The 21,735-nt window shown below is 34.8% G+C and overlaps 3 protein-coding genes and 1 pseudogene across 5 annotated transcripts; 2 read left to right on the forward strand and 2 right to left on the reverse strand.

The window, feature by feature from the left end:
• Window positions 1-1,078: 1,078 nt before the first annotated feature.
• LOC107431591 (glycerol-3-phosphate dehydrogenase [NAD(+)] GPDHC1, cytosolic) lies at window positions 1,079-4,906 on the forward strand. Its single transcript, XM_016042550.4, has 6 exons — window positions 1,079-1,359; window positions 1,699-2,733; window positions 3,003-3,224; window positions 3,495-3,742; window positions 4,291-4,430; window positions 4,632-4,906. The coding sequence occupies exons 2-6, from the start codon at window positions 2,076-2,078 to the stop codon at window positions 4,786-4,788; spliced, it is 1,425 nt and encodes a 474-aa protein (XP_015898036.1). The 5' UTR covers window positions 1,079-1,359; window positions 1,699-2,075; the 3' UTR covers window positions 4,789-4,906.
• LOC112488912 (septin and tuftelin-interacting protein 1 homolog 1-like) lies at window positions 4,811-8,284 on the reverse strand (annotated as a pseudogene).
• Window positions 8,285-8,420: 136 nt separating this feature from the next.
• On the forward strand, window positions 8,421-10,333 carry LOC107431605 (uncharacterized). The gene is made up of 5 exons (XM_016042573.4): window positions 8,421-8,576; window positions 9,492-9,534; window positions 9,612-9,703; window positions 9,777-9,884; window positions 10,075-10,333. The coding sequence occupies exons 1-4, from the start codon at window positions 8,502-8,504 to the stop codon at window positions 9,870-9,872; spliced, it is 306 nt and encodes a 101-aa protein (XP_015898059.2). The 5' UTR covers window positions 8,421-8,501; the 3' UTR covers window positions 9,873-9,884; window positions 10,075-10,333.
• A 181-nt stretch (window positions 10,334-10,514) lies between these two features.
• On the reverse strand, window positions 10,515-16,815 carry LOC107431571 (uncharacterized). Of its 3 annotated transcripts, XM_016042530.4 has the most exons (8): window positions 16,664-16,815; window positions 16,484-16,569; window positions 15,496-15,551; window positions 15,349-15,417; window positions 14,596-15,242; window positions 13,442-13,654; window positions 12,144-12,356; window positions 10,515-11,954 (listed from the first exon to the last, which is right to left on the reverse strand). In XM_016042530.4, the coding sequence occupies exons 1-8, from the start codon at window positions 16,796-16,798 to the stop codon at window positions 10,875-10,877; spliced, it is 2,499 nt and encodes an 832-aa protein (XP_015898016.2). In that variant the 5' UTR covers window positions 16,799-16,815; the 3' UTR covers window positions 10,515-10,874. The 3 variants fall into 3 exon arrangements, with proteins under 3 accessions (XP_015898016.2, XP_048320865.1, XP_048320866.1); XM_048464908.2 differs by lacking the exons at window positions 16,484-16,569; window positions 16,664-16,815 and adding an exon at window positions 16,146-16,427; XM_048464909.2 differs by lacking the exons at window positions 16,484-16,569; window positions 16,664-16,815 and adding an exon at window positions 16,124-16,427.
• Between the last annotated feature and the right edge of the window lie 4,920 nt (window positions 16,816-21,735).

Here is a 21,735-nt window from a genome sequence, read left to right on the forward strand (position 1 = left end):
ACAAGTGAGAGTGAAGAAATATTTTCCGAGAAAGATTGTTTTTTTATATATCTGCATACCTTCAAAGCTCTTAAATATTATAACTGTAGAGCTCTACATACGAAAAATTATTTGGCAATGTGGCTTCAATCTATACAATGTCTAAAAAACTACTCATTAATGCAAATAGTGAAGAGTTTTATGCCGCACAAATAGTGGGATCTTAGTGCACATATGTATATAACTTAAAGGTCTCTCTCTCTCTCTCTATATATATATATACATATATGCATATGCATATTATACAAATCAAATACTAAATTTGATGGTGATTGTCTCACCAGCCCTCTGTTAGGTCACAGCAATTTAATTAACGCACAACCAAAAGCAAAAATCAATTATTGAAGACGTGGCAAACTAGTCACTCTTTTTCCAACCCATCATCCAGTGTTTTCATGCAGAAACACGTTTTGTCGTACTTCCTATTTATTCCTCATTATCCATTCATCAAACTTATTAAATACGAATATGTTTATATATATATATATATATATATAATCTCAAAACTGAGAAACAACAAATGAACATTATTACTAATTGTTTGATGTGGAATTGAGTTTCTTATCCGTAGTAAAATAATCGTTTAATTTTAACTTTCTGCCAAAAGTTCATTGGATATATGTACGTTTTTTACTCAATATTTCAGGCATCATTTAATTAGTCATTGAATGCATCAATTAATTTCTATGGACAGGTGCATATTATATGATGATGTAAATTATTTTCTTTTCCATGTCTGCATATATATATATATATATATATATATGTATGTATATGTTTTGGTAAAACGTACATGTAAATATTATCTTTGTATTTTTCAATGAAAATGAAGTTTTTGGGTTCAACCCAAGAAACCCCACTGCAATATGTGTAAACTCAATCTATAAAATTAATTATTAGTAGAAAATAGGCATCTTTTTTTGCTTTTGGAGAATAATAATATCGTTGAGAATGTTTATATACGATTTTCATTAATAGTAATTACATAAACCCATGAACAATGTAGGAGTGAGAAAAAAAAGCATTGAAAACTTAGAAAGAAAGAAAGAAGAAAAAGTATGGCGGGGAAGACAGCTAGAGCCAGAGACATAAAAAAGCGGCCAAAGTAGTCATCCAATATTAATGACCGTTGGGGAAGTTGGCAGTCCAAAAACACTTTTAATGCTTTGGCACCCAACTCCAACTCAACCGTACCCAATCAATGCACAATCTTCTCCCTCTCTCTCTCTCTCTGTCCAAAGAGCTAGGCATGGCCAACGTGAAAACGGAGCTATTTTAGCTTCATCTTTTCTCAACGCCATTGACAAATTTGAACTTTTGGTGCTTACCATTTCTCTATTAGACTTTTTGGGTGTCAATGTTTCAAGCATGTTTTTTTACTCACAGTGTTTGCTTTTTGGTGATTTAATTAAAATCTGTCTAGTTTTTTTTTTAGTGGGTCTTGAATCTTGACCTTTCGATTCCAAAGCTTTGTAGTTTCCGACACGAAAGACGTTGGTTTTTATTTGACTTCAAAGTTTTTGCTTTAAAAGATTTTATTTTATTTTTTCCTTCTTTAATCTTCTGAAAATTTGTAGTTGGGTAGATGAGCAAACTCTCAGACGGAGAAAACAAAGATATATTTAAATATTTGTGTTTTCTTGTTTTTGTCATGTGGAGCTTGGGAACATTCCAGTGCACAAAAGACCAGCTTGACAGGAAGGAGGTAGAACTTTCCCAGAATATTTGATTCACGTTAGCTTTAGATTTGGTAGAAAAATCTACCAATAAGATTTGATTCTTTGAGTACAAAGCGCAATGTTGGAAGCTAAAAGTTAACAAATTCAACAGACAGTGTGGCGTTGGAGAGAAATAAATTCTTATATAAATAATTCGAGGTGGGTTCTTAAAATCTGGGTTTTGTTTGAGAAAAATCTCCAAAGACCAATTGGGGCTTTTTCTTAGAAATCAATCAAACACCTGAAGTAAATTTTTGGGGTACAGCTGGGGCTCTTGGGTTCCTCTGTCATTGTTGATCTTGCTTTTATTGGATAAAGATGGTGGGAAGCATTGAGACAATGCACCGCAATGTATACTCAAATGGGTCTATTCAGAATTATCATGGTTTAGAAGAGAAACTTGATGAGCTCAGATGCCTTCTTCGCAAGGCAGATGGTGACCCTTTGCGGATTGTTGGTGTAGGAGCCGGAGCTTGGGGCAGTGTTTTTGCAGCTTTGCTTCAAGATAGCTATGGGAATTTCCGAGAGAAAATTCAAATCAGGATTTGGAGAAGGCCAGGAAAAGCTGTTAACAGAGCCACAGCAGAACATCTTTTTGAAGTGATTAATTCCAGGGAAGATGTTTTGAGGAGGTTGATCCGGCGCTGCGCCTACTTGAAATATGTGGAGGCAAGGCTTGGGGATCGAACGCTTTTGGCAGATGAGATTTTAAAAGATGGGTTTTGCTTGAACATGATCGACACCCCACTTTGTCCTTTGAAGGTTGTGACTAATTTGCAAGAAGCTGTTTGGGATGCTGATATTGTGGTAAATGGCTTGCCTTCCACTGAAACAAGAGAAGTCTTTGAAGAGATCAGTAAGTATTGGAAGGAGAGAATTACAGTTCCTATAATCATCTCTTTGGCTAAAGGAATTGAGACTGCTTTGGAACCTGTTCCGCATATAATAACTCCCACTCAAATGATTAACCGGGCAAGTAAGTAAGACTTCCTTACCACTTTCATTTTTCAGTTATATGTGCTGCCTTGGCTTTAACTTTCTTTACTTTCGGCTGTTGAAGTTATATCTGGTGTGAACAATCTGTGACATAGAATTGAAACTTGATCTGTATTCTAAGTTATAAACTTAGAAGGATCCACCTTAGTTTCAGTTTGAATTCCACAGCTTATTATGCATTTTTATTTTCGGCCTCAATAAAACCATTTTTTTCTCATTCTCTAACCTTCAGAGCTTTGTGCCTGGCAGCTGGAGTACCTATAGAGAACATACTTTATCTTGGTGGACCAAATATTGCATCTGAAATCTACAACAAGGAATATGCTAATGCTCGAATATGTGGAGCGGAAAAGTGGAGAAAACCTCTGGCAAAATTTCTAAGGCAACCTCATTTTATTGTCTGGGACAACAGTGACCTTGTAACGCATGAAGTCATGGGTGGTTTGAAGAATGTCTATGCAATTGGAGCTGGTATGTTTAATAATCTCATTTGGTGCTGTAGTTTACACAAAAAACTGTGACCTTGGACTGTCAGAAGTTTGTTGCCAAGATCAAGTCTTCCTTCTATCTGAACTTCAAATTAAGTACTTATTATATGGAAAAAAAAAAAAAAATGTACTCTTATTCACGCACTGAATTATTGTGCCCATTCTTCACAAACTGCAACAAGTTAGACTTCAGTAGCTGTAAATGCTTTCCATCTTTGGAATTGGAACTTATAATATTCCTTTCATTTTCCAGGAATGGTAGCAGCTCTTACCAAGGAGAGTGCTACAAGCAAATCGGTGTATTTTGCACATTGTACCTCAGAGATGATATTTATTACTCATTTGTTGGCTGAAGAACCTGAAAAACTTGCAGGGCCTTTGCTGGCTGATACTTATGTAACTTTGTTGAAAGGTCGTAATGCATGGTATGGCCAGATGATAGCCAAAGGCGAACTAAGCCGGGATATGGGTGATAGCATCAGTGGCAAAGGAATGATTCAGGTATTCACTGTGATTCTGTGAAAGATGCCTTAATTTCAGTTGTAATTGTAAAAGTACAATCCTTTATTGGAATATTAGAGTATTTTGGGTGAAATCCTGAAAGCATCCTGCAGAAGGAATAACTTCCAAAGTGTAGGCGCAATGAGAATGTCAATTTATAGTGCTTTTATCCAGATAGATACTTCAACATTTGAGATGGACTATACACCTCTTGTGACATGTTTTTGGAAGCAGATGCACTTGACTTTCTTGAGAAGCCACTACTAAACCTTCTGGCATAGCATGGCTGGATCAAGTGGCATCAGAACACGCATTCAGTATAGAAGTTTCCTCTGGTGCCATCTTTGATTCTAAAAATTCTAAAGCCAGCAGGCCATGCTTTCATTTAGAAACCGTTAAATCTAGTAACTATGCTTGCACAAAAGCCATAACCTAATTTGCAGATTTTCCATTTCTCTGCATAATTTGGTTCCATATGTTCCTTTTTTTTTTTTTTTTTTTTTTTTTTTGTCATATTCATCGTAGCCAGGTCTTTTTCTGTTTTCTAGGGTGTCTCAGCTGTGGGAGCATTTTATGAACTTCTCAGTCAGTCAAGTCTAAATGTATTGCATCCCGAAGAGAACAAGCCTGTTGCTCCAGTTCAGCTCTGCCCAATACTGAAGACATTATATAAGATTCTGATAACAGGGTAATTTTTTGCAATCTATATATCTGACTCTTGTCGTTTCAATTTTCTTCTGATATACTGTTGTAATCCTAAAGTTGTCAGCCTCTTTTAAAATCATCGAAAGATTATGCACATAATTTCTATCATTGCTGCCAAGGAAAACATGGAAATAAATGCCAAGCAATTCTCATATATAGTCTTCATTTTTGTTGGGATCCCCAGGGAACAGTCATCACAAGCCATTCTTCAAGCTTTGAGGGATGAGACATTGAATGATCCAAGGGAACGCATCGAGATTGCACAAAGCCATGTTTTCTACAGGCCTTCACTTCTGGGACAGCCTTTGACTAGTTTGCCAATGCAAGAGAAAGTCATATAATATATAAATATCTGTAGAAGCATTTGTTAAAATGGGAACTGCTTGGAGTTTCAGTTGAATTTGTGTACTGTTACAATATGTTAATGATAGTAAAATGGTATTAATCTCTGGTTAAATATGGATAACTGGGCAGCCAATCGACCCCCATCAACAAATTGATAAAAAGCCAATAAAACTTCCCTATTGTGGGCTTACAAAGTAATGTTTTCTGCTTCTGCTTGACCATCTGAACATTCTTGCAAAGTTGCAATTCCATTTCCAAGGCCACCCACTTACACAACATCATATTAATGAATCTGAACAGGAAAAACTGAAGAACATTATAAGCAAAGCTCTAAATTTCACACATGGCCGCTTCTAATCCCAAAAAATATAAGTGGAACAGCTGTTGCCTCTCTGGAAATAGACAGGCAAAAAATTGAAAAACTGAGGCCGTGTTTTCTACAGGCCTTCACTCCTGGGACAGCCTTTGACTAGTTTCCCTTTGCAAGAGAAAGTAATATAATTAATATAATAAATAATTATCAGCAAAAGCATTTGTTAAAAGAGAACTGCTTGGATTTTCAGTTTGAATTGTGTGCTGTTATAATATGTACCCCATCTACAAAATGACAAAAAGCCTATAAAACTTACCTAATGCGGGCTTACCAACTGATTTTTCCTGCTGCTTCTGCTTAACTAATCCGAGACTTCCTGCTATGCCATTAGCTGGGCCGCTTTCAGAGCAGCATAATCATGAATCTGAACAACAAAAATTGAACTACCCTTATAAGCAAAGCTCTTATTCTTGAAATACAACTGGAAAAGCTTTTGCGTCACTGGATAAAAACTAGCAAAAAATTGAGGAAATACAGAGGAATTTAATTATCATATTGAATAATAAGAGAACATAAACGGCAACAAAAACAGAAGAAGAGATGAGAAATTTAAATTCAAATTAAAAGCATATATAAAGACTGAAAACCAATATCTAGAAAATATATAAATGAATGCCCACTGGGAGCTGCAAAATCAAAGCAACATAACATCAGCTATATCAATATATATTATTGACAAAATAATATCAAGCTGAAAGCATATAAACATGGCAATCCTGTAGATCTATGGCTGAAAAAGCTCTCCCGCCCAAGAAATACTTCACACTCCAAGTCTCAAAGTCTTCAAGCCACTCCAAAGCTCAGGGTCTTCTTGTATGAGAACTATTGTGCATGTCAAGCAACAGTTCAAGGGATACCAGGGACCAAGCCTTATCATTATGGGTATATACCTTTTGATTTAGGGAGTCTAGTATATGCTTATATTACCATAACCATATATCTGCTTCCCGTTGTGCATCCTCCCAGGTTTAGGCTTAAACAGCAAACCATGCTGTTGAGCATGGAACTCAATAATTTCTTTCAAGCACATCTCATGTCCACCATGTAGGCCATCAAATTTGGGACTGACACCCAACCTGTCTTGCCTTGAACATGAGGCGCTGTCTTCTGCAGACCCTCAAAACTCATTTTCTTCCAAGTCAGGTTGGACTAATACCCTGCCAGAAACAGCTTGGTCCATCATTTCTAGACTGTGATATAAATCAAACTATTACTTAGATGCCAAGCAACAAGAATGCTACCCAACTTAAAGCGTATTGTCTGATACATATCCTTCTATTTGTGTCCCCACAGGTGAACCCATGGTTGAATCCAGGAATGGATGGGAATGCTCTCCCTGCGTGGCTCCCATGAGTCCACAGCTTTCTGCAATTTTGGCATAACAACTTCGTCTAGTATGGTATCAAGGATTGAAGGGGGCAGCAGATTTTCCAAAGACTCCAAAAACCGGATCATTGATGCGGGATCCATAAGCTGCCAAGCATTAATGCCAGAAATTCTCACTGCAGGTACCACAACCTCAAAAGGCAACTGGCGATAAAGTGAGGATGAACATGAATCCCAATTATCTAGACATTCTCCTCCATGAAGCAAAGCCTTCCATGAAGATACTACCTCCACCCCATACAAAGGATTCAGAAGGTGGTCCCAACCGTGAATTGTGAAACATCCTAATAAACAAAGGCAGAGCAAATGAGCACGCAATGCAGGACAAGTTTCGAAACTTATAGTCTTATCTATATCTTTTCTGCAAGGCATCAAAGTATCTAGCAAGCGAGTCTAATGTCAAGGTTCCCTTTGAATTCTCATCCCCCACTCGATCCAGTACAGTCCTGATTTCCTACTCCTTCTCACTACCCACCTCAGTTTCTAGCCTCTCCTCAATGTTTAAGCCAATCGTTGCCTCCCTCTCATTTATCAAATCCATCTTCTGAATGTTAAGCTTGGTCATGTCCGAAATCAACTTCACATTGTACTGAGGCTCAGATAAAGGAACATCATATTCCCTAGCTTCCTCTTCAGCCGCATTCAGATTCCCTAAATTAGTCAAAATCCAAACCTGGGGTTGCCGCATATCAAGAACCTTTTGAAGAAAAACATCCACACCTTCCTCCTTCCTTTTCACCTCTGGTTGATTATACAAAAGCTGTTTTTTAGCTCTTCCACCCTCTTCCTTTGCCATTGCCTTCATCTCCTTGTTTGCCTTTTTCTTCATCTCCTTGTAATCATTAAAGCCAAGACCCATATTCTTTGGCCTCATTTTAACTTGAATGGGGTTGACACTACCTTCCTCATTCTTACCAAGGCCACCTCCTTTGTAGCCTGCTTTATCAAACAGCTTCTTCCCTATCCCTTTAGCGTGCTTCTCAAACTCCCCAAAAGCCCCCACAACTGGATTGTTGTCTCTCCCTTTCGTTGTCCCTCTTCTGAGCTCCCTCCTTTATCTGCTTACCGTTTACCCTGGGCAACAAACTATCCTTATCATCATCATCAGCTTCAACTTTATCAGTCTCATTAGTGCCATAGCCAGACCCAAAACCAAAGCAGCCTAAACCAGAACGATTCTCCTGAATATTTTCATCATTGGAGTTGTTAATTTCTTGGTCAGGCATAACGGTGCCTGCATCTTCTTCTTCGTCATCGTTGGAATTAGCATTGATATCGTGCTTGGTATGGAGGGCCTTGTCCCTGCGCTTATCTTCAAAGTCGTTATCCATTATAACAGACTACTAGCTTCCATTGATATATATATATATATATATATATGTCATTTGGAGGGAACAAAAACACTTGCGTAACAAGTAATCGCTGGATGCCTATATTGATTGATAAATTTCTTTTTCTTTCAATATTATATATATATTCGATTGTGCCACTCAAAGCTTCATAAACGAAGCTGCGGTTGGTCACTCAAGAAAGCCATATAACCCAAAAACTGAGATTTAAAGTTATCTTCAGGCTTATATGAGCAGGGGGTTTACGTTATCCCACTAAAACTGGGACTCAAATCAACTCCAATTAAATCTTTAGGAGAATTGACTTCTGTACGCAGAATGAAAAACCTTAAAATTGCAAATTAAATTATCTTTTATTTTTAATTAATTTATTTGAGAAAAAAAAATAGTTCTTTTCCAACATAACCCTACGGACAACAAAAAATAATAATAATAATAAAACAAATTTCTTTTTGCGCTGACCAAAATAATTAAAAGGGTAGTTTCGTAAAAACAACCTTCTATTCTTACGGGTGTGCTGTAGTGGTATTATGCCCGCCGTCCAACAGTTAGAAAAGTCTTCCATCTGCCACAAAAATATACCCAAAAAATAAATGAATAAATGGCGGAGTCTGAGATTGGTAATGACCTTCAAGAGACCTTGAAGCCCTTCTATCAGAGAGCCTCTCAAGCCGAGGTCTGTTTTTTTTTTTTTTTTTTTTTTTTTTTTTCTCTCTCTCTCTGATTACCTTCAGGATTGTGTATATGTGTTTATGTTTTTATACTTATGTCTGCGGATAATCTGAATGACATAATTTGAAAGTTAGGAAATTTATGGATGGGATTTACTAGTATAGGTAAACTAAGGTTTGTGGAAACTTAAAATATGTTCAGGTATAGAGACGATTTAGAATCTGGGTTTTGATTTAGAGAAGTTAGTTCTTTTTTTCCTTTTTTTTTTTTTTTTTTTTTTCTTTACTTGTCGAGAAGCTTTCTTTTAGCGAAGTTGCTGAAGCTGTGTAATTTGGAGTTAATACCCATAGAGAAGCTAAAAGAAGAGCACTTCCTACTTACTAACCTAAGAGATGCTTTCCCTTTCCAGGTGATTAATGAATTATATGTGCCTTTGGAAGGTTTTCCATTCACTTTGTGCTATTAGACAAAAGTGTTGGGCTCTGGTTTACACTTCCTATCCATCACCTTTTTCCCCAGCTGATCTGCCATTTATGAGCAGCGCAAAAACAGCAATTCTGAAATTCTACTATTGATTTGCTAACAACCAAATTTGAACTTTTGTAGAACAGAACTCATCTACGGAATGGCATGAATTATCTTTATAGACTTGGATGTCTTATTAGTTGGAAACAGTAGATTTCTAGGCCGTTTCTTGCTAGCCAAAGAGTTCGATCTATATAAAGGGGATAATTTTTTTCCTATAAGATTGCTTTACGAATTGCATAAATTTGATTCTTTATGAATTGCACAAATTTGATGCTTTGTCATTGATTTATGCTCTATGAAGGTTCCAACTTTATGTTACTTTTGAATTTTGATGAGAAAAATTTTCTGATTTCCACATGATCTTGCAAATTTTGTTGTGGTTGTCTTAAAGGATCGTTTGTCAAGACTTGAAGCTGCGCTTGCAAGTAAGAAAGGTAAATCCTAAGGTCTCCATTTTCTCTAAAGTTCTCTCTCATTTCGTTTTGTCTCTCTTATATGGTAAACTTGTCAGATACTGGAAATGTGGAACATTTGAAAACAATTAACGAGCTTCAGTCTAAACTAGAAGATGCACATGCTCAGCTAATTTCAGAACGAGAAGAGGTAACATCTACTTGTATCTCGACTCTGTTTTTCATATTGAGAGCACGAGATTTTTTTAACCTACAATTTTCAGGGTCGGAAGCTTGCTGCAGAAAATGCTAAACTTCAATACCGTATTCACCATCTTGTCCGGGCAGTACGGGAGTCCGACCAAAAGATGGAGCATTAAAAGTTAAACCATGTAATATTCTTAGAAGTATCTCTTTCATATTCAAGAATTTATATCGCTTTCATTTAGATTCATTGTTGCATTTCTTTTAACAAAGTTGTTTTGGCAATTGCAGTTGAGGCTTTGAAGATGATTTGGTTTTGTGTACAGATTTCTTTTGGAATTTGGTTTTGATGCATGAAATTTTGTTTGTTTCCTACAGGTGATTTCGTCATAGAGCAGAAGGTAGCATAGACGTTTGAGCCTGGAGATACACAATTATATTTTGGATGAGAGACGATTAGCAACTCGTGCTACTAAAGCTTCGAAGGACCTGATAATGATGATGATGCCTGCATTGGTTTTCTTTTCATTATTATTCTTCTTATGGAAGTAACCTTGTAGTTTAACTAAATTGCATAGTTCCAGTAATGTGCTGAAAAATATTTATTAAAATTTACAAGAACAAGGTGTTTCTTTTTTTTTTTTTTTCTTTTTTTTCTTTTTTTTCTTTTTTTTTTTTTTTGTCCATAAGAAAAGGAAATCTTATAATAATTATATGGCTATGGGGATTCACCTGACAGTGCATGGTCCAAAAGATATGTGCTAGAATTATGTTATACATAACTAGTACTTCAAAAATAGAGTAACCAGCATCAGGCAAAACAGAAAACACTATCAAGTGGGCATTTTCAGTTGTATTCATAATTTTCGACTTACAATAAGACAGCTAACCTGACATCATAATGCCAGTTCAATAGTACTAACGTTACCAAAATTTACTTCCTAGTGTCATTGTAATCACTCCATCACAGGTATATGTACTATTTGAAACATCACTTCATAAACTTGTGAAGGACTTGCTATCCTATATTCTCATATCATATACATCTTTTACCTATACCTGACTTGCTGAAGATGGAAGTCTGGGTGTTAAGGGTGGATGGTATGGACAATGAGGAAAGTATGGCAAAAAGGCAAACGAGAAAATACCAGAACAAAAATTGTATATCACCTGTAAATTTACTGACATGATGGATGCTCAAGGAGTTCAATCAGATCCTTCTTTTTAAGCTTATGGAACTTTTTCAGTTTCCGTTTCTTTGCAATGGCCTTCAGTTCAGGTACTTTCAAGTCCGCAAAGTTAAATGTTGCAGAAGGCACAGGAACAATAGCCCACCCACTGCTATCAACAGCCAAGGGAGATGACTTCACCATTTGAAGAGCTTTACAACCACTGACAGTTCCATTGCTTGGCGAAACCGAGTCGTCCATGTTTGCAGCCAAGACATTACTCCCAGCAGAGAATGGCAAACTTGAGGCGTGTACATTACTCCCAGCAGAGAATGGCAAACTTGAGGCGTGTTTCCTTTTCCTTTTCGACTCTAAGATTGGATCTTTAAATTCAATCTCACAATTGTGCCATTGTTCCTTTTCCTTTTTGACCATTTTACCATGCTCTTTGGTACAATGGTCAGGCTGAACCGACTTCTTTAAAGGCTTCCATACTATAAGCTGACTTAAAGGGGCACTGTCATCATGAATGTCAGATTTTGGTTGTCTTTTGGCTTTTGAAATGGGTGTTTGCAATTCAATCTCTGCCGCTGAGAGAGTCCGTCCTTGGACACTTTTTGTATACGTTTGAAATTTCTTCTTCCCCATGGCTGTTTTTGGTTTCACGTCCACATTTAAGTGGGACTTCTTGTCATAAACAACAATAGCCTTATGAGATCCAAGATGTGGTTCTCTTACCTCCTCAGGTTCAGTCTCGGTTGTACTTTTCCCTATCTGATCCTCCAAAGTCAACGCAAGATGTTGACTCTTGGTCACAATTTGTACAAGGTTTCTTACATCTACTTCTGTCTTTGACTGCGAATTTGAAGAATCAATCTTGTTCATCATAGGAACTTTTGAATCACTGATACCCTCTTGTTGAGAAGTTTGTGGAACAAAACCAATTAGCTTTCGCTTGACACCACAGTTTTCTTTCTTTGCTAGTCTTGAAGCACTTAATTGGGATTCAGAAGATTTATTCCTCCCATAGATAAAAGCTGGTTGTTTGAGCGCATCACGATAGGTATGCTTCACAACCGCATTTGAGAGCTGCTAGTTGAAAGAGAAACACGTGTTACAGGCTAGCCATAAGAGCAGGGTTAAGTTGAGCTACAAATTTGTGATCCCACGCTAGTGCAGTTTAAAACTCTAAGCTGGCTGTTCTTGATTTAATCACAATGTACAGATAGATATAGTAACATATTTATTTAAACTACACTGAAAGAAATCTACACACACCTGATTGGCTTTTTGAAGCATTCCTTTTTCTCCATGAGCTAATGATGAATTGCCGATTTTATTTTCTTCAGTTGGAGTAATATGCTGTTCCCCTATTACCATATCCCCATTCGCTTTCAAATCAAAATTGCCAGAGTTTTTCATATCATTGAAGAATCCACTTGCAAAGCTAAGAGAATTAGAGCTAGAAACTTTAACAATAGCATCAGCAGGCTGTTCATTGCCACAAAAAAACAAAAAGGGAAATTGTCACTATAGCAAGGACCTCTCTAGAGACTCAAATCACTTTTACTATACATTTTGTACCATTAACCCCTGTAAATGAGTAAAAAAGTGATTATTAGAAAAAATTTCACTTGCTTTGGCAGAAATTTTGAAAAAGCAAAAAGGGAGGTACTTGTCAAAATGGTTTTGCAAGAATCAAGTAGTTGAATAACAATCATACTCAAGTGAAATACCCACTGTTACATTATTGCTGTTGCAGCGCAGTCCATCCAAATACATCCATACCTTGGCCCTGACACCACATCTCACAGGCCTAAGTGGCCCACCCTGCCACACCCACAGCACCCCACCCTGTCTACCCAGGTGTCACACCCAGCAGTGAATCCAGTTGCATCCTGCTGCCCCAAGTGCCATACTCTACCAGTCCAATGCTGAACCTATACCCCAAACCAACCTTGCCAGCCTCAGGCGCTGCACCTTGCCAATCATAAACCACAACTAGCTGCATACAGGACCGCCTGCCCCAATACATTTGCCGCTAGATTGCACCTAGTCTTCATCTTACTTCCAAAAGCACTGAAACTCACTGCCCTCAATCTTGCAACTCTATGCCCACACACCACTTGCCACACTACTCTATTCATGTTGCACCTTATCTCTTTACTTAGTAGCCAATTAACCCTATCTCTTCAAGTTAGCTCTCAAGCTACTACTCCTTGTACTGATCACTCATTTCTTATGTTTAGAATCAAGTCTACTAGTGTACTCACAATCATCCATAACCTTTTGACACTAAAATTTATTAGATTTTTTAACTTTTATCACAGCACACCTCAAAATACTCTATTAGAAAATTGAAGCAATACCAAAAGGACCTTTACTCTGTCTACAAGGTTCAAGATTGACAGATCTTGATTGCTTTACCTTTTTGTAATGAGAAATATTATTCTCAGAACCTAATATCTTAAAGAAATGAATTTCTAGCAACATATGCTGAATTTTATTCTCTAGTAGTAATTCACGATAAAATATGAAGTTAAAACTCTGGATAAAAGAATAGAGCTTCTTTTTACCTTAATTGTTTTAGAATTATTTGCTTTCTTTTCTTGAATCTCCAGAGAGGACACGCTTGTGCTACTTTCTGTGGAAGCTTCAATTTCTTTGATTTCCTCCATTTCAATGATATTTGAGTCCAATTTTCTCTTTTCTCTGTTCTCAGTTAAAAGTTTAATTGCATGTGCTGAAGCATCTGATCTTGAATCCAAGATAGCAACTGCTGAAGGTTGCTGCTTGTAATAAAAGGAAAAACACAATGTGTTCATAGCATTATGGCATTAGTGAAATGGAAATCACATTTAAACAAACAATGCATATTATATCTCCAAAAGGAATGAAAATTACTTTGATAAAGACAACCAAAATGGATGGTACATGCATAACACTAATAGAAACAAGCTCTCTAGAAATTGGTAAATGAATGATGAGTGTTACAAGGAGTCAGAACTGGAGGCACATTACCCGTGTCAACAAGATATGAAATTGACACGAGTTTGGGATTTGTATCAGTCTAGGCTCCTTCCACATTGAACTTTATCCATCATTGCTGCTTGAGATGTACTACAGAGGATTTCAAAATAAAGGGCACACCTCCCTTAATGGGCTCAAGTTAACCAGGTCAACTTTTAATCATAGTTAGAGTCCTGGATTCACAAAGTAAGTTTTTTGGATACTTTCGGCTGAAAAACAAAAGGAGCTTGGAGGCAGTTTCATCTGAAAATAAATGGAGGATGAGTTTCACAGGGAACAAAGATGCTATTTGTTTTGGTTGTGTTTTACTCCTTGAACATAAAATTAAGAAAGGATTTTTGGTGCTCGTTAATTGGACAGCACAAAACTTATTTTGTATATTAATATGTATATTTATGCTTCTAATTATCCATATCCAAAATTTGGACTCTTCTTAGCCAAGTCCACCTATCATCAAATTTTGGAATGAATAAATCTGACCTCTGGACACAACAAAGTTCAAACGGTGGAAACTACCTTGACCCTTCCAAGCGAAAACATAATAATGCGGTAGCCATCATATGGTTAGCAAATTCAAAGGTAAAATTGTTTAGATTCACTTAATGTCATAAAGCTTCTCAGTATGCCTCTTCTACTAAAGCATGCATTTCCATTTGTTTAATATTTTGGGAAAGAAATGACTGAGTTTTGCGAGTCAAACCTGTTCTCTCTCTTGGAGGTACTTTTGCAGAAGAGCCTCCACTATCTCATGTATGTTATCTGCAGGCTTTCTACGCATTGGTAATTGCAACCCAATATCATTATCATCATTACTGCTGAAGCTCCTTAATGATTTATCAAGGAAATCGATCTTTTCTCTTAAAACATCACAGCATATTTCAGAAAATTCTTCATGTTCAGCCCAGGCTAGTTCAGTCTGAAGAAACTCTAGATCTTTTTCGAGTTCATGAATTTCAGTATTTGCCTTTGTTATTAATATCTTCAATACTTGCAAAAAAGATTCCTCACTCAAAGCATTTTCTTGATCTTTCTTATCTATGTTACTTCGAAGAAGATTCTTCACAATCTCATGTGCCTTACGTGCAGGTCTTCCAGGCATTGATAACTCAGCCCCAATGATGCTACCATTAATTTTCAAGCTCCTGCTTGCCATATTGAAGCATTTAATCCTTGTTTTCAAGAGATTGCAGCATAATTCATAAACCTCTTCATTTTCAGCTGCTAGTTGGACTTGAAGACACTTTAGATCCTTTTCAAGTTCACCAATCTCAGTATCTGCCTTTGTTATCAATATCCTCAACACTTCTGAACAGGATTTCTCATTCAAAGCATTTTCTTCTATCAAATCTATGATCATAAAGAAAAATCGAGTGACTATTGCGGTAACAAGAAAAGTGTAACAAGGAAGCACTTATTAATAAGCAGAAATTAAAGGTGATTGACACTGAAATACCATGTCCATGACCAAAGTAAAAGTCACAATTCCATCCAGATCGCATGGTGTAACTGCTCTCTGGTGAACCTGAAGCAATTATACAACTAGTTGAGTTACTGCTTAAAGTAAATAAGACAGCGTTGTAATAAAATATCTTTGAGAAACCTTGATTAATTGCTGAATCCCACAGATCCCCAGCCATGGATACAAGGAACTTTATCCTGGCATGCAATAACACAATTGTTTGAGCAATATCTGAGGGTACAAAATTCATTAATTGATCTAGATACATAAAGTATGCCAATAAAGAAAAATCTATGAAACTGTAGTTACTTTGTTAAGGATTGGTTCAGAGGAAAAACCATACTTTTCAATAGCATGAGAAGTAAATTCATAGTAAATCCATTTTTCACTGATTCATGTTAATCGCATGCAACGAGAAAAAACAAAGCATAATTCACGGCAAACTATAAGTAATATGTATCCAAAAGTAAATAAATATAAGCAATAAATTAAGTAGTCCACATTAATGAGAGTAATAGATTAAAATTTTATCAATTTAAGAAAAGAACAACCAAAACAAATTACAATTAAGTAATTTCAAAAAGAACTTATTATAGCATCGACAACTACAATGATGCGGAAAACAGAGAATAAAAGAAACAGCTTTAAAAATAAAATCCTTTTGAACAAGAAATGTTTACACAAAAATTCACATCCAAAAAACTAACTAGTTCATAGTTGCAACAAAAAAGAAAAAAAAGAATCTCAAAAAAAAAAAAAAAACAAATACCAACTAATTACACAGCTAATACATTTTCAACATCTGGTTCGACTGATTGTTCCACCTAAAGTCGGTGAAAAGTAAACTGAAAAAATGATACTTCAGTTCTCATGTTAAAAAAAAAACAAAAAATTTCAAAAAAAACAATGAAAGTTAGCAGCTGAAAATTTAGAGTACTGATCAATGATCATCTTGAAAAAAGAAAAAGAAAAAAAAAAGAAAAAGTGAAGATGTTAGGTGAATGAAGAGAGAAAGCAAGAGAAAACAAAAATAAATAAATAAATAAAAAAGTAATGCAGCTTTCTTGGGAACCAAACAGTACGGGAAGAAAAAGCTTAAAAAAAAAAAAAAAAGAGAGGGGACCAAAACCTTAAGAATGTAGCTTTCTTGAACCGCAGTGGCAATGAGAGAGTGATGGAAACTCTTCTCCGAATGATTCCAATCCGAGCGAGTGCCTAGGGTTTCGGAGCCACCCTCAAAGTTAGAGAGAGAGAGAGAGAGAGAAAAAAAAAAAAGTGAGAAGGAGACAACTGTGTCCGGAGTTCATACAGCAAAAAGGCTGCGACTGAAAGCGACGAACCTGCCCTTTTCTTCTTTCACAGAGAGAAGACAGACAGTCACTGTGAGAGAGAGAGAGAGGCAAATGTCTGGTTTTTGAGGGGCTAACTTGGTAAATTCGACCATTTGAGTGGAGAAGCGTATTATCCAATTATCCAATTATCTTAAATCAAAAAGGTATATATAGTTAGTTATATATACATCCGATCACCCAATCGTGCACGTGGAAGAGTCAACCTGAGTCAACCAGTCAACCAAGTTGATGGGGCCCATCGGGAAGATTTTTCGGGCCCACTAGGTGTCCGAATTCGGACAATCAAACGGTGGAGAACAGCCGTTAATTTTGCAGATCTTTTGTACAACACGTTCCAGCGTGATTACTCTGACCGTTGATCATAAATCTTCTTTCTTAAGCTATACCAAATCATTAATATAATTATTGGGCCTGTAGGCCCATATTAATTAAAATAGCAGTGGCCCCCACATGGGTCAAGAGACAAGAGCTTGTGGTATTTTGGGAAGCCTGCGCTTTGGAAGAGTATGGCAAAATAGTAAATAGAAGCGGAAGTCCGTGCATTTTCAACGTACCAGATTTGTCTTAAAACGCCCTTTGCTCTTGGAAACGTGTCATTGGAGAATGAAACCTGTAGGTAATTATCTGGTGCGGTATAACTTGTGGTAGGTTCCGTAGTACCAATACTAATTGCGCCACGTCCATTCTACATGTTTTGTTGAAATTAATGTCCAACGAAAATTTTTTGCCATTTGCCAAATATGAAGGAACGGAATTTATTGTCAAAGTAAAATTCCATTCCATCATTACCCCAAAAAAAAAAAAAAAGTCCTAAATTTCCAAATCTCAAGCATTCAGATAATTTATATATTTATATCTCATACTTCCTATGCTTAACTTCCTTCTACCAAGGTGCATGGGCTAAAAAAAAAAAAAAGATAATAATCACACATAGCCAATTCAAGTAACGATATTGAGATTGTACCACGACCAAACCGTCAGAATTGGTTTATTGTTGCTCACATTTTCTTAGGGCTCCATGAATATATAACCCTAAATTGTCAAGACCGTTCAATTTTGTATTTTTTGCTTAAAAGACCATTCAATTTTGTTTTTTAGCTTATAAGACCATTCAATTTTGTTGATAGCAAGTGTTTCATCTAAATTTAATCTGATCCCACATAGAATTTTGTCCGTTAATAACTCAACTTATAAATGTTAATTCTATGTGAATTTGGTTAGCTTATGTATGTTGATGGGAAACTAGGGATATGTGGTTCATAATCATCCTCGCCAATGCCTAAACACTCTCAATATCCTAATTTTGTAAGGCAAAAAACGTTGATAGTGAAAAGCTCCAAAACTTCAATTTCAGACGCTAAAACTGTGTTAATATATTGTATATATGTGGAATTTGGAAATCAGGACATAAATGATAGATTAAGTGCGAAGCTTGGGTTTTAAATTCAAGCTACAAACATCACCTTACTATATATATATACAGTTGAAATCTTATTACATATGAAAGGAAAATCAAAAGACTGATTTATTATTGTTTGTATTTATGTGGAGAAACAGGCGACTCTAAATGCTCGACTTAAAATTTATTGCTTGGTAATTGAAATCATATTGAAAATTGATTGGTTTATGTTGAAATCATGAATATTATGAAAATTGAAAATTGAAATCATGTTGAAACACATTAGGTTGAGCGAAACTTAAAATATTTTAGTCCAATTTTCTTTTATCATGCATCTTATGGGGATTCTAAAAGCTTACATTTACAAACTATCTATAGAACACTATTCCTGAATTGGACCTCATTATAACCCCAAAACTCAAATTACTAATTACGTCCTTGGACCAAAGGATAGATTGTGGAATGATCATAGCAGGGATATGCCAAATTTGAGATGGAAACAAAACTTGTGTTATTTTGTATGTGCACGCAATTATTGCTTAAAAAAGGAAATTAATTGTAAATTAATGAAGTATGTATATGTTCATGATATGGTAAGCAAATCTGAAACATCAAAAGTAGAAAGTTATATAGCAAGGTCCCGGGTCACACTTTGAATATAATAATACAACCAAACAAATTGAAAATCGTGGTCCCGGGGCTTAAACCATTTTGCACACACTAAGGTAGCAATGTAAAACATACACATGTAAGAAATATTAAAATCTATGGTGCAACTTTCACCATTTTATACGAACTTTTCACCTAACAAATCAAATTGATGAGATAATTAGCAATGCCAATTGCAATCAATTTATCATATATATTTATGCACAAAAAATGAAAAATAAAAAATTTACATGTTAAATTTCGAATACCTTGCAAGAAAGAAATATATAGCATTATATTGCATATAAAATAAAATTTAATAGGAGATTTTTATAATTTTTTAAAATGTAAAATTATACTTTATACAAGTTGAGTGTAATCATACCATTGAATTATTGACTAACCAAAGTGGTTGTTTCCCCTTAAAGGTTGTTGGGATGACCAATACCATTGGAGATCTCAACGCCATTTCAAGACTTACTTTCTTCATAAAGCAGAATGTTTGAAATTGAAATTTCCTCACCAATAAATTGATGGGTTTTTTGGCAGTATATTGCAATCCCAGTAATTTACTTGGCTAAGGTAGAGGTTGAAATTGGAATAACTGTTGTTAGGAGAGGAGATACGGATCAAATTCATATCCAATGGGGAATGGGGATAAATATGATCAAAGACCAAAAAAAAAAAATATATATATATATATATAAATTGAAACCTCTTTCTGCAAGTATATTCATAAAAATTAGTGTTTTTTTTTTTTTTTAAATTGAAACATCATTGGAGAAAAAAACATATTGGGGGTGTGTTTGAATTATAAATTAATTTGGATTTTTAATAATTTAATATTTGACTATTCAAATATTATTTTAATTATTAGTCAAAAATGGTCAAATATTAAATAATAGTGTAATGTCCCACATGGTTTAAAAATGTAAAGTTTTAAATAATCATAAGTATAAATAAAATTTGCTAAACAATACAAGATAAAAAAAAGTCTCATATTAAGAATACAACAAACATATTAAGAAGTTCATTGTCAATATATTGAAGCATCTTCAACATTTGGAGCTACACACACACACCTCTATATGCAACTCCACAACTTTAGACTATTTAAGTTTATTTTTATTATAATTTATTTTAATCAATCAATTGTTCTAAGTTATTCTTAGTTAAAATTTTATCTTTTAAAATTTTGTAATCATTAAGGCAATTGAATTTTATGAATTTTTTTTGTTCTCCAATAATCAATACAATTGCTTAAATAATTTGATTCAATTGGCAAATATTTTTCTTTATTTGAACTGTTACAAATTTGAAGAGATACGAATTTTCTTTAAATTGCTGCAGATTTGAAATGATATGCCTAGGTGCACAATGTTTGAATGGGCATGCCAATGCCCATATTTTTCTTTCTTCTTTCTTTGAATTGTTGCATTTTTTTTTTTTGGACTGTTACAAGTTTAAAGTGGCACATCTGAACGCATAAGGTTTCGAAGTGTGGTATGTCCGGATTCATATTTTTTTTTCTTTGAACTATTGCATGTTTGAAGTGGCATGCTTGCATATTTAAGAAATAACAGATTATTGAAAATTTTATCACACATTCCAACAAATTATTACCCAAAAAATTCTTAAACCCCATTGAAAAAATTAACATTTTTAAAAAAGTTCAAAACTATTTAAACTACTTGAAAAATGTGGTTCCAAACTCGTTTCTAAATAGGCTTCTCTTTCTAAAATTCTCAAACCAATTGAAAAAGATAAAACATTTTTGAATGGATTGAGACATTTCAAACATTTTGAAAACTTTGAAAATGAGGTTCCAAACCCTTTATAAATGGTTTCTTTTAAAATTTTTAAAGTGGATCGAAAATTTTGAAAAAATTTCATTTTAGAAAAATCTCATTTAGAAAAAATTCTTTATTTAATTTTGTAAATGTTTTATTTAATTCTGTTATAAATTGAATGTAAATATTAAGACATTCTGTAATAATAATATAATTTTTAATATTAATCGAGAAGAGAATTTAGCATTGGCCAAACTTGGGATGAACAAGGGATGAATAGGTTTTTTTCAAAAATCTCAATATTGTTTAAATCAAGAGTATTTTACATGTTCAATAAAAAATGGTTACTAAATGAGGATTATAGTTTCAATTTTGTTTTTCAACTAAGATTTTAGATGGTATCCATAAATTTGACGCAGTGATAAATCCATTGAAAATATATTTTTAAATTTAAAATTCAGCTCGGATGAAAATCTCCCCTCACTTATAACTAAAAAAAGAAAAAAGAAAGGAGGTAAGGTTATTGGATGAAAATTTCCAAAATATATTTACCTATATATTTGTGGCTGTTTCTTTGATATTAATTTTTCGTAAATTTGGGGTATGTAACAGGTGTTTAGTATGCGGTATGTACCATATTATAATAAAGTTTGGATGTGTCAGGACCTGACAGCAGCATTTAAGTCACAGCATCGTCCATTTATCACTGCCATGTGTCGGCGACCGAATCGCTGTCGCCTTTTAATCTGCGTCGCAATCGATTGGGCGCTGGTTTCATAAAGCATGTTTCTATTACCTTTTTTATTTATATTATTTTTTAATCAACATTTTTGTTGTAAAAGGAAAAAGATTGGGGGCATCAAAGATTCTACAAATAGAATTTGAGAGCCATGCCAATCATAATTCTAAGAGATTCATTCTTGCTTATTATTTTCTGAAGATAATTACAATTTTAAAAATCTAAAAATATAGATAAACACATTAGACCCTTAAAAAGTTACAACAATATTTTTGGATAAATCTTATTGAAGTATATTTACATAAGCCATAAAAAAAAATCAATTTAAATTCGAAAGCATAACTTTTCACCAAAAAGCTATCTTTTGATCTAATATTTGATAATATTAAGAATATAACATCAAGAATCTTCATACATTCTTCATAATATTTTTGTCAAATAGATGCAATATAT

Source organism: Ziziphus jujuba, chromosome 11, assembly GCF_031755915.1.
Source record: "Ziziphus jujuba cultivar Dongzao chromosome 11, ASM3175591v1".
In the NCBI taxonomy this organism is placed as follows: domain Eukaryota; kingdom Viridiplantae; phylum Streptophyta; class Magnoliopsida; order Rosales; family Rhamnaceae; genus Ziziphus; species Ziziphus jujuba.